General features: G+C 42.2%; 1 protein-coding gene across 1 annotated transcript in view; it reads left to right on the forward strand.

Annotated features, from left to right (window-relative positions):
* LOC146859258 (uncharacterized) overlaps window positions 1–13,811 on the forward strand; it is a 400,212-nt gene that overhangs the window by 94,860 nt on the left and 291,541 nt on the right. Inside the window, exons 13-14 of the mRNA XM_085647151.1 lie at window positions 3,332–3,436; window positions 4,788–4,901. Of these exons, the coding sequence (XP_085503277.1) occupies window positions 3,332–3,436; window positions 4,788–4,901 (219 nt within the window). The remainder of the gene's footprint in view (window positions 1–3,331; window positions 3,437–4,787; window positions 4,902–13,811) is intronic.

Consider the following 13,811-nt stretch of genomic DNA (forward strand, 5'->3'; position numbering starts at 1 on the left):
CACATTTGAGTTTCCACTTCTGGGGGATGGAAAGCGTTCACGGATGATATATTTGTGTCCCTCACCCACAACGTGATTGATGTTACCCACAATCTGCAGGCGTCTTGCAGAGGCTGCAGTTGCTTACCACGGGCTCCACATGATGAATTTACCAATGCAATCATCACAATCACTATTCATTTATGGGTGGTCTGTGGACTTTAAAATATGATATCAAACCCCTCAAATTCACTGAAAGAAGTTGGGTGGGAATGTGCTTATACCCTAATATTCACTTGAATTTGAGATAACTTTAAGATGGAGGCGGTACATATAACCAAATCTAGACAGTTTTGGAGTGTTTTAAAGTTCAAATAGATATCAACAATCACATCCCCTCTCGTACATATTTTTTGTCCATTGTATACGAGTATTTCAAAGGAAATGATTGAGGCTTTGTAGTTATGATGATTTGCCATTTTATTAAGAAAGACCATTTTTTGCTTTTTAACAACTTTGGTGCAGGTGCATCTGATCCTGGGGGGAAGTTATGCTGTAGGGGCAGAAGTCCCAAGATAAACTTACTCTTGATTGGCTTCCACCAAAGGTGGTTAAGTATTGGCCCTTGGGACCAGAGAAATCTTACTTTGTTCGAACTTTGAGGAGGCTTTGTGCACCAGCACTGAGAGAAAGATTACAAGGGACAGATCCTGGCAGCTTGGGACTCTGTAGAAATCTTGAAACACTACAGTCCAGCGAGTAGAACATCCGCCCATAACTGCAAGGAACACCAACATAAGGCTCTGTGGAAGATGCCTCAAGGAAGTGAGTGAGTGATGCAGGAGTCCCAAGAACCATGTTGTCCAGATGACCAAAATCATCAATCTTGTATTAAGTTAGCTGTGATTATGGAACCGTTTGACTGCCTATCTGTCTCTTAACAGCCTGAACATATTTTACTTTTATTGTGTGACTGGAATATGACCAAAGGAGTGTTTGGGGTAGAAATTGGCCAAGGCCCTGGACCGGTGGCTTCCCTTGGTTAGTGGGTACCTCCTATACATGAAAATCTTGACTGCGATGAGATCTTTTTCAGATACGTGCCCCTGATGTTAGGATTCCGTCTTTCTGTGTTCTAGCCCTCACCAGCACTTGTCACCCGTCTCAAAAACCTCTCCAAAAGTTGAAACTAATTATGTTCTTAACTTGTTGCTACATGAAATGTTTGTCTAGAAAAATAATTTTGCACCCCGAGTTGGCATCATTAACTGGAGTAGAGGCTTTCAGATCTTAATTGTGGCCACCGTGCCGCTGCAAGACCTTGAGTCGGACCCACTACATTGGGTCTAAAGAACAATTTTTTTGCTGGAACCTCCGATTCAGATTCTTTAACCCAGTGAGTTGTCCAGCAACACTGCTGGGACACAAACATAAAGCATTATGTGTCCTATACAAACAAATTAATTACATTTCTTGTCTGATACTTTTTCTGTATTGACTATCAAAATGTAAACAGTCTTGAGTAAACACAACTACCCCAAAGGCTTCAGAGAACTCCAAACCACTTCCTCAGGGGTTATCATTAACCACAGTACTCAAAATTAAAAGACAATCTACCACCCGCCATATTGGTATGTTTGAGGACATGACCAGTGAACAGGGTCAGCTTATTGTGTTTATTTACTTCCTCTCCCCAGTACCCCTTAACAAAAGATTCTTCAACCATTTGGCATTTTTAATGATACTTTGCGACAAATCCCTTTGCTTTGCCTGCACGCCTACCTTCACGAGCTTCTGGGTACAGAGCACACTTTATGCTCAGTATTACAGTCACCATTGTTTATTGGGCAGAGCCTTCAGCTGTGCCCAACCCTTGCTACTCACAGTTTGTGTCATTTTCCATATAATATGCCCAGCAGTGCGTGTGGGACATTGCCTGTAACCATGCTCAGCAGGCACTGGATAGAGAGTATGACCTATGGCTAGTCTGGGCGCCCATTGCTCTAGTACCCACTAGGCACTGGATGTGGCCAATCATCCTTCCCCTGCAGTTGTGCTCATTGCTGCAGTGCTTCGTTCCAGGGATGCATGGGTATGGATTTTGGCCACTGGTTAGCCAAATGTTTCCTTGTGGCTGGAACGCAAGCTCTGAGAGTGTGAACAATGAAGTCTATAGTGGCATTTACGGGGTGTGGTGAGCAGTGTCCACCCTTGCCAGGTTGGTGTTTGGTGCTTGAGGCGAGCAGACACTACATGCGACATCCCTTTGGGAAATCTTTCCATATCAGTATTCGAGGACCTGGCTATATCCTTGAGTGTCACAAAAATTGAGACACAGCCAGTCATATTCTCCAACATCCATTATCCTATGGATTTATCTCTTAATTACCTATGCACTTCGTAACCTCACAATTATTAAAATGTATCAAACAAATGCTGGATGGATTTATAGAAAATCATAAGGAGTACAAAGCAAGTAGTGGGAAAAGTTCATGTTGGCAGCCGCACAATGCCTTTTCCTAACTATGACCAATCTGCTTGCATAGGATGACGGGGAATTTCACCTTTTTGGGGATTCGTGCAGAAATACTTAACTGAACTAGAGTTGTTAACAAAATGAAAAAAGTTTTTCTATTCCACCAGCAAATTTAATTATAACTACAGTGGGTTTATCACACTTTTTGCTTCTGTAACACGCATATATATGTGGGAACAAACAAGACAGGAAGGCAAGCATGATGCTAGAAAAAGGAACTACCTTTAAAAGGAGGAAGCCACAATTCGAGATAGCTTCATTACAGAATGGTCTGGATGTAGGACTGTGGAAGTGGACTGGAAAGTGTTCCTTGGAGATTCCAAAATGCTTCAATCATTACTTAAATAATCTAGTGCGTGTCAAAATCTCATTACATGGAGACAGAAATGACCCTCTTCATCCATCTTCAAACTGCACTGACTTTAGGGGCGTTTCAGCATGCAGGATTAAGAATAATCTATAATTTACCGCAGAATACCAGCTGCCAAGATCTACTGGGTCCCTGGTGAGCTGGATTTACAAATCCTTGAGCTACCTGTCGATCATCCTTGATTTGATCAGACACACATTGAAACTGGATACAGAATGATAAAGGAGAGTGACTCTCAATTGTAGAAATTAAAGTGTTAGTTTCATATTTGTAAAGTAGAAATATGAAAAGCCCTTGCTTATCAGCACAGCCCCACTTGGCAATATTGATATAGAACAGTTAAACAGCCTCACTCGATGGAGGGAAAGTCTAAAATTTATGGTATGTGAAAGAGGGAAATCACTTCATGTGAGAATGATTAATCGGTTTCTGTCTTTATATTACAGGTGATTCACACACTGAACACGATGAGCCCATCAAGAGGAACAGGAAGAGAAGGCAATGTCTTAGGAGTCCTCGGGAAGCAGAACAAAATGATTGTCTCGGGACAGGTGAAGCAGCGATAAGATGTTTGCTATTCCAGACCATTACCATCCATTACAGCCCACAACTTCATTCTCATGGTCATGTTCTCCCAGTGCATTTGTTGAAAGCATAGTCAGGATATTTTCATGTGAAACTCAGGCCACTTTCTGCTAGGCCTGGCCCCTTCCTCACTAGCTCATGCTAACTCCTTAAACAGGGAAGAGACACTGATCAGCTATAAATCTGAGCTGTGGGCAGCGGTGGTATCGTTCTGCGAAACCTCTGAACTATCTTGCGCTCCATCACTTGCAAGGATAGAAAACTTTATCATGTTTTCAATATAACGCTATTCACAAATATGTTAAGAAAAATCACACCAAAACCTAAAGGAATGATATTCTATTTAGAAATAACAAAACAAATCTTAATTATTGTGGAAACTAAGTTGCAAAACGGAGGTCCTATCTGGTTTTGAGGCATGCCGGAAAAAACAGTATCTGTTAAACAAGCTAACGGGTGGGTCCAGCATACTGGTCAGATGCTGGTGAGATTGCAGGGAGGGCATTACAGAACATATTGATGTAGGTTCCAACACTTTGTTTAGGCTACCTTGTCCTAGAAACTCAGGGTTCCAAGAAATATCTATCAGCTGCAGACTGCGTTTGTAATGTGCAAATGTGGAACATGTTGATGTAGGTTCCAACACTTTCTTAAGGCTACCCTGTCCTAGAAAACCAAGGTTTCATGCAATATCCATCAACTGCAGACTGTGTTTGTAATGTGCAATTGTGGAATATTTTTGCTTTTTTAAATAGGAAGTTGTTGCTGCTTAAATCTGAGTTTACATGCTTTCTATATTCCTTTGACCTTGCTGTTCACTACAGAATGAAGCACTCGAATATATTTTATTGTCTTATCCCTGAGTATCGTCCTGCCCAGGAGCATTTTCACAATGGAGTCATCGTGTAGCTAGGGGTGTCCCAAGTCATTTCACAACTAATTACTAAACATATCAGTGCTTTATATCCAGGAATTTAAAATGCTACGTGTGATAATTGTCATAATAACAAGTCCTCCTACAATGCAAGCCCATCACAGGACATCACACTACAGTTTGGTTAACTACTTGCTACGTCTGAGGGCGCAAGAAAGTGCTACAGTGAAGATGACAAATCCAATCAGTTTGCGTGTTTCCCAGAGACATTATCATGGTCTGGTTACAGACGTTCCCTATGATGCCTGTAGTTTTGAAACATATTAGAACTATTGTGTAACATTCCACCAGACAGCAAAGCAGCAAATGTGTACATGTTACTGAGCTAAAAAAATACGGTTACAGACCATTAACATTTTAAAAAACTAAACTTTTGTCTAAAGAGTATCCATGTACCAATCCTGACACTGCTGTGACCAAAGAAGAAGAGTCCAGTGCTGGTTTGATGGATGATCTTGGTGTGCAACCAGGACAAAGTAACCACCTTCCCAGTGCAGGTAAAACACTGATTCTATTATGTGACTTTGGAAGATGAATATATCTTTGTGATGTTAGATTTTCCCTTTATGATCTATTTCCTCTTTCTGTATTTACATGTGAAACTTATTCCTTACCACCACTTACCTATACAGTGCATCATAATTACTAATCGCTATACACTTAAAGGTGTAACTCAGGGTTCCAAGAAATATCTATCAGCTGCAGACTGCGCTTGTAATTTGCAAATGTGGAACATATTGATTTAGGTTCCAACACTTTTTTAAGGCTACCCTGTCCTAGAAAACCAAGGTTTCATGAAATATCCATCAACTGCAGACTGTGTTTGTAATGTGCAATTGTGGAAAATTTTTGCTTTTTTAAATAGGAAGTTGTTGCTGCTTAAATCTGAGTTTACATGCTTTGTATATTCCTTTGACCTGGTTGTTCACTACAGAATGAAGCACTAGAATATATTTGAGTGTCTTATCCCTGAGTATCGTCCTGCCCAGGAGCATTTTCGCAATAGAGTCATCGTGTAGGTTTCCTAGGGGTCTCCCAAGTCAAGTCAAGTCAAAGAAGGTTTTATTCGATTGATTGAACAAACAATCATAAAAGCACACAATTAAAAAATATATTCAAACAATTCATACAGACATAATTCACATAAAAGTTACATTGATAATTTCATACAATAGGTTAAAAAATATATTAAACTTACAAAGCCTTTTTGCACTGGGTTAAACTGTATCAAACTTACAGAAGCCCGTATCTCATTAAAAACGATTAAGTGCACATGTGTTTCCTTAGGCTCAAAACCTTTTTCAGGAAGAGTGTTATTCTGAAAACACTATGCTCCTTATCTAGGTATTGTAGAGCCGGGAAAGCAGGACAGCATTGGCGTAGCCCGCACTGATTCAAAATAGGTACCAAGAGCAAACTCCTGGGGGCAGAATAAAACCTACAGAAAAAAGTAACGTGTATCGTGGATTGTGGGGAAGTATTATCGCAGGGACATAGTTGGAGGTCTTGAGACCAGTCATTCATTGAGGGAAAAGTAACTAGTCTATAAAAGACCCCCAACCTAAAACGAGTTAGTAAAAATCTATCATTGGCACTATGTACAAAAGTTAGGTAGGGTTGAATATTAAAAGTGGTTAAGACCATCTGATTACGCAGGACTGTGGTTTTTAAAATCTCGGATGACATTCTAATGGTATCCAGGAGCAAGATACCCTCTTGTCTTAATTCCTTCCTTGTTATTGCCCTAATGGTAGTAGGATTAGTAAAATAATCTGAATGACCAAGATCTTTTAAGAAATTATAAACATGTTTTAGCCATGGAATCCTCATTACACCTTCCAATTTCAGAATATCTGAAAGGATATCTCTGTTCAATTTGGCCTCTTCTTTAGTCCAGAGCCTGTGCCATAACAGCACAGGCTCGAGCCTAATTAGATCAGAGATAAAGGGTATTCCTAACTCTGCATAACAGATGTATGCTGAGGTACTGCTCGGGACCGATAGGATATATCTTAGGAATTCTCTACTCTCTGGATTGGAAGCGGATCAGCAAACCCCCAAACCCCGTTCCCATACACTGCTGCTGAGACACACTTGGCCTTGTAGATTTTAATAAGCTCCTCTGGGAGTTTGCCTATTTTTTCGCAAGGGCGGTAAGAGCAGAAGTAGTGCGTATAAGTACCAATTTCTTTTCTGCGGTTGCTTGTACCCAGGTGTCGTTATGGGCGAAAAGAATGCCCAAATATGAAAATTTCTTTGTAACCCCGATCTTTTGTCCTGCCACATAAATATCTTTGTGTTTCTTTATGCCGATACCACAGCGCATAATAATAGTTTTGGAAGAGTTTACCCTTAAACCTAGGTCTTTCATAAAAAGGGAAAAACTGTCCAGGTCGCGCTGTAGGCCTACTGGTGTACAAGACATCAACACTGCGTCGTCTGCATACAAAAGGGCTGGGATAGAGCGACCGGCTACTAGGGGGAAGTCTTAGTTGTCTTTAAGAAGAGCCTCCCCCAACCCGTTTATATACAGGTTAAAAAGGAACGGGGCCACGACACAGCCCTACCTAACTCCGCTCCTGATCGGAAAAGCAGCTGAACGCTCGCCCTTCAGACCGCAGCGGACACGAGCCTTGGCATCGCTAGAAAAACGTTTAAGAAAATAAATAATATATACATCAACCCCCATGCCTTATAATGTTGACCATAGTTTAATGTGGCACACACAGTCAAATGCGACTGGGAGATCCACAAATGCTAAGAAAAGATTCCCTTTTTTAGCTCTGGTGTACTTCCCCACCAGGAGAGAGATTTATGCCCTGCTCTACAGTCCTCACACCAGTCCGAAAGCCATATTGTAGGTCAGAGAGGACAGAATTCTCATCTGCCCAGTTGTGAAGGCGTTCCAATATAATTCTGCCCACTACCTTTGTTATAGCGTCCAACGGGGAGATTGGTTTGTAATATCCTGGATCTTGTCATTCCCCCTTCTTAAAAAGATATTGGACTCTACCCAGGTGGGTAAAAATCAGTACTACAACTGACATTAAGCACCTCTACCAGTAAGGGCCCCCACAGAGAGATGTTTGATTTGAACAGGTCTATGGGTACTCCATCTGGTCCAGGCGCCTAACCGCCATTGACTTGCATTGAGGGCCCGCTCCACTTTTTCTAGGGTGAGCATTAATTCCTTATGGTTTGAGGTAATTTAAGTCCTGAGCTCCGCAGGCTTGACTATCCACTGTTTCGGAGTCTCCCTCGCCCTTATATACTTGAGCAAAATGCCCAGTCTACTGTTCCTCGGTTATGGCTTTCTCGATTGACGGGCCGACCTCTCTAGTTAAAAATGGTGCCTTAATTACCTTCCAGAATGCCGCACTATCTCTAGCTACTGAGGCCGCATGTAATGCCTCCCATACCTCCTTCAATGCGTTTTTTCTGTCCCTTATTGCTTGTTTATATGCCCCTCTAGCCAACCTTATTTCCAGCATATTTCTTGGAATTTTATGGAGCTCTTTTTTAGGTCTCGCCTACGCAGCACGCATGCGCTGCATAGGAAAAGACCTTTAGAAATCGCTTCAGCTTTGCTGCCAAAAACGTGCACGCATTGCATTGCTTTGAATGCAACGCGTGCACGTCTGGCGATTCCCTTGCGGGAGCGAGCTTTCAAACCATGTGTTAATTACAAACATATGGTTCCTGCTCGCTCCCGCAAGGGAAACAGGCGCAGGCCCCCTCCTCTCTCCCCTCCCCCTGCTGCCTCTCCTGTTTCAGCGCGAGGCGCGCGTGCTTGTTTTAGAGTGTTGCGTGTATAAAAAGATTTATTCTGCGAAAAGATTTTCGGAGGTAATACATTGCATTCAAAGCAAAAAAAAATCTTCACCTAAACGCCTGTGCCTTTGGCGAGTTGCCTTGTGCATGACCGGGGTGCCTTTGGAGCTGTTAATAGTTAGTGATACACGTCGTTAGTAGACCTCACAGTGCACAGTTGTTCAGGGCGGATTCTAGTCAGTGTCGAGCCTGAGGCAAACTGCTCCATTGCTCCAAACTTCATTTACGCCCACCTCTGCACCACCCACCGTCCCTCCCACCCCCACGAACAAAGCAGCGTGATGACTTCATGCCCTGCGTTCATGGTTGGTGAAACTGGGCTCTGCTCCAATTACATCTTTCCAGTCCACACGCCATTATATTTATTAGCTTGAAACTCGAACACAAACGTAGGAATTTAGGACAACCGTCTCCACTGCTTCAATTGGGCTGAGTACCTGCTCTTTTTCCGTTTGAAAGTGAGAGTACCTGCACTTCTCAGCACTGCTGCAGTAGATTTAATGCGAGACTACCGGCAGTTCTCAAAAGCAAGCAGGCACTTTAACGAGTGAGTACCTGCACTTCTGTATTTCTATGTAAAGCGCTGAAAATCTCAATAAAACAAATTGCTCACCCGAAAGCAGTTATTGTCCAGGATTCACAGTCTGCACGAAGGACATGCTCCTAAACCTGGTTATTGCAAATATTTTGTAGCAGTGTAATCAGTTTAGGACCCCTAGACTTTCACTCGGCAAAAGAGCTAAAGCTACTATGTAAATATATTTTTATCCTTAAAGGGGCAGCACAATGTTCGGTCTGTAAGCCTTCAAGGTGTCCCTGCATTCCCCTGGTTGTAAAATGCCACCAGGTTATGTTTGCACCTTTGTAAAATCAGGGCTGCAAATCCCAGAATTCAAAGCAAACAAAACAACAACAAAAACACCTGAGCTGGATGAGCTATCGGGAAAACTGAGAGCTCTATGGCCTGCATGTTGCTTTTGCTTTTATGCAATAGTAGCACATCCTTCTAGACTCTGTCCCCCGCACCAACCCTTCCGGAGGATTAGGAGAAAGAACCGTGATCAATGACTCCGACTGGTGACCAAAGCAAGAAATGGAAAGAAATTAACTGGGTTCCTATTAATTGTCGCTCAAGACGTGGCAGCAGTAAGGGGGCGGAGTCACAAAGGGCAGAGTCCAACCTATACATTTCTTTTATAAAAACTCTGCCCCTAATAAATTGGTAAAAAGGCCAGGTGTGATACTAAATCTGTTCTGGTTTATTTAACTGGCCACAAACCGGCTGCATTTAAAACACCTTATGGGGTTCAGGCACCTGCTACAGGTGTCATTGCGTACTCAGCATTTTCCAGGGTATGGTAAAGGTGAGAACTTTGGTGGTTAACACACTTGCTGGACACACGTGTGCAGTCTAGTCTCAGGTTTTACTCATGAAATAGCATAGAGGGTTAATGTGCCTGCTGCAAAGCACAACTGGTAACATGTTATCAGCGACAGATTTGTATTTTATGCGGACTGCTCATTGAGTTGATGCTTTTCTTTCAGAGATTTTGTGTTACATACAGGTTACCAGTTACTATTCTTTAAATATAGTTCAACAAGTTATAAACCGGCATCGAGGAGCTGCATCAAACTGCAAAGCTTAATTGTGGGACCTTGCAGTTATTTTCTCAAGCCCATGTTGTTCAAATGTTGCAAAAAAGGATTCCTCTAGAGGAGTAATAAAGGCTCATTAGTTAGTGTTAAAAATTGGTAATAACGTTATTGCTCATATAGGCTAATGCATCTGACCTTGCAGTGTACAAATCTCCCTTAGAAACAGTGCTATCAAAACTCAAAATCCTGCTCCCAAACCATAGTTTTTCTCTAAAGCAGTTGTTAAGTGCCATGTTGGTGTCTAGGTGTTCTGTTCCACTAGCTCCCAGCCAGTATGAGACTTGAACAAAAGGATTGCTGATGGCCACGGCATTTATGTTGGACCCTGCTGGAACTGAAAATAAGTGTGTTCTGTCACTCCCTGCAGGTTATTGTTCTGAACGCAAAGCAGACACAGTGTAGGCACCTCCTGGGGTTGGCAAATTGCATCAGTACTCAGCCATGACGTTTGACGAAAGCTGGCCTTGATCTGGGTTCTGATTCATCAATAACTACTGGATTCAGCTAGACCCCCTGCATTTCCAGCCCTTCTGGTGACACTAACCTACCATTTGCTTCCGGCCCACAGTTTCACTCTTTCCGGCAGAGCTAAAGCTAAGCACATGGAAGGCTAGAAACTTGGACCAGGAACAACCTGTCAGTAGGCTTCTTACCACTATTTTAAGCACCACCTGTATATAGCAAACATTGGCAAAATCAATAGATACGGACTGGGCATGCTGCTGAGATGGTTACGTTTTTAATCACTTTTTTATTGCAAACCTATAGCCTGAAAATAAATATAAAAACATGCAACCACTTCAATGTGGCAGCCATATGCTTGCAACAAAACCATTTAAAGAACATTCACTAACGTGGCTGTGTTACTATTGATGTTTTTAAAATATAATCATTTCAGTTGGGCCATGCATTTTTCTATTACTAATAACTTGTGAGGAGACAACCATACATTCTCTCCTAACCAAGAACTCGAATTGCAGGCAGCTACAATGTGACAATGTCACTTAAACACTGACCAGCTTTAAAAGAATGGTGGAAAATACATTACCATCAAACTGCTCACCTGAAGTGTTAGCACAATAAATAACTGGTATTTAAAGTGATTATTAAAACAGAAATAAAATAAGAAACACTAAAATAGACTTTGAGCCAGATTTGTAACTGAAGGGAAAGAACTGCTTTCAGTGAATGTTGGATGACGTGTGCAGGCATTGTGCTTTGGTGGACAGAAACAAAAAATGTGGAGGACAATTCAACAGACCAATGGATTGGGTGGTGGGGGGTGGTGGCGGAGCAGTAGTCTGGCGAGACAGGTAAAGCTTTCTCAAAGGCCAGTCCTAAAAAATGAGAAGCGCCCCATTTCAGCACAAATAATCACACACAATACATACAGGTGCACACACAACACCTATTTCTTTTTATATGGTGTTTGCTGGTCAAGTTTAGTATCAGCTGGTAAGACACATCACTAATTTAACACACTCACTGCAGTGATGCGTGTGTTTCACCAGGTCTCAGTTATTAAAATCTGTTAAAGTCGCTCAGGTGGTGAATAGGGCTGCTACAGTGTGTAGTATACAGACTGATGGTAACCTGCTCGTCAACACTTCCTTCCGGGTAAGGCAGCTCAGTGTGTTATTCACATGCTGCTAAGACCTGCATACAATACACAGAGCGTAAGTTTGACTCTGTGCAGGGCCAACACAAGATTACATTTTTCAGAGGTAGATACAGTGAGAGGATAGAGCTTCCATGTCTCTTCGCCAGCTCTCCTCTCTATGCTCCCATGTCCATTTTTCCCTTACTTGTGTTCCATGCACGTGTGTTGTTTCCCCATCTCCCTGTCTTCATCCTATTGTGTTCCTCTGGCTGCTTCCAATGTTTGTGTTCCACTGTTACTGTATCCAAAGTCTTCCTCTTTATTGTCCTAGAGTTCCTGCTTCCCATGTTAATCACATGTAGAACCACTGGAATTGTGCGACTCTGCGGGCGTGGCTTTTTCGTATAATTATCGATTTGCTTAATTTGCCACATAATCCCACATCTGCTGCATAATCTACAGATATTTACAATAAATTGTCCCACTTAAACCAGATAAAAAGGTCCTGAAATCACAGCAACACACTACGTCCAGTGAAAGGCTGTTTGCTGGGCCGGTTTTAGCGTTGGTGTTGCCTGGTGCAACAATCTTTTTTGGTGCCCCTCCCTTCCCCACATGACCTCCTCTTCGGATTCCCTGACTACCACTCTGCAAAAGTGTCCCTCATCTCTAGAAAGCCCCTCTGTCACATACATTTCTAGAAGTGCTAGTAAAGGCTGGCTTTACTAATCCCCTCAGCTATCCACATAAAATACAGCTCTGTTTTTTGGAGCAGGCATATTAACCATCTGTGCTAACTAAACACGTATAAGGTCCCAAAGGCGAGACATATTGGCTATGCCAATGCTTGGTTAGCTGGGAGTAGGCTTGGGTACACCTAGAGTCAAACCAACCGTTCTGAGATCTATTACTCTTTTTGCGCCTAGTGAGAGACTCTCTTATCACGGTGGTTATTGCCATGAAGGCAGCTAACATTTTATCAGGGGGCGCTGTTTCGCTCATGCATATCTCTGTGTGATTTGCATTTATCCACCACTGATTTGGTCTGGGCAGCCTGGTCTACCATGGCCCAGTGAAGGGAATACTCCTTGGTACTGCCAATGGATATATTTTCCAGCAGCCGATCATTATTGGTGTGAGATCTGGAGGTGTTAATAGAGGGTAACGTAATAGCCAGACAGAGGAGGAAGTGGTTGCTAAGCGAGTTCTCTCACAAAGAAAGAATGTCAACTTGATTACTTGATACTAGGACATAATCAATGGTGGAGCAAAGGCCCCTACCATTGAATGTCCATGGCATTGGAGCTGTTATTAGGCATAATTCATTAGCAAATCCCAGATCGAAACTGAGAATAAGTTCATTTAGCTGCTCCCCCAGAGCAGTATACCTAAAATGGCATGAGCATGCTCCTTTTTCTCTTAAAATTCTGCACCGGTTATCTCCAGCATTCTCACATAACGTACAGTTGAAATCCCCTGCCAATATAAGTATTGTATCTTTTCTCTTGCTTTTACCCACTGATCTCAATACTTGTGACATGTTTTATACAACAGTACCCACTTTCCCAGGTGGAATATTATTATAGAAATTAACCAGAACTGTGAAGGATGATTTATCGAGGTCCAATCTAACTAGGTGGTAGTAATCATCACTGGCAAGCATCGTAATGTCCTTTATGTTCATACTGCTTGATATGTACGTGCATAAGCCTCCCTTAGCCCTGCCACTCTGAACATTAACTGCTAGAGTGTGGTAGGTCCTGTACCAATTCAGGTGAATTGCTTCCTTAGACTGTCTCCTGAAAGCACAGGACCTCAAATTGTAGAATAAATTTCCACCACAATTGTGTTTTTAACTTGGAACGAATCCCAGCAATATTCCATGATACAATATTGCAAGGAGGAGGTTTAACATCCACAGGGCGGTTATAAGGGTGAATTACTGTCCCTGGTAGGTCCTCATTTGCATGTGTAGATGGAGAGGAAAAAATTAAAGTACCCTGTAAATTAATCTGAGCCATGTTCTTTGAGCCCAAAAATCCTTGTACCTCAACTCTACTGCTATCGGTCGAATATGCATTTAGGTCACTGGTTGGAGGAGAGACATTTAGAATACCATGGGGGTCATCCTGAATCTCCATATTCAAGTTCAAAAGCCCTCAGTACCATCATTACTCGTTAGATTCAACCCGGTATCTCCCCTGTAATCAAGTCAACAGATTTCGTGATTATGTAGTACATGTTTCCTGGAGTCCAGTCAATCAATGTCTTCCAGTGAGTTCAGGGGATCAAAACGATTATATACTGGGACGGGATATCT

The sequence above is a fragment of the Triturus cristatus genome, chromosome 3_2 (genome assembly GCF_964204655.1).
Source record: "Triturus cristatus chromosome 3_2, aTriCri1.1, whole genome shotgun sequence".
NCBI classification, from domain to species: Eukaryota; Metazoa; Chordata; class Amphibia; order Caudata; family Salamandridae; genus Triturus; species Triturus cristatus.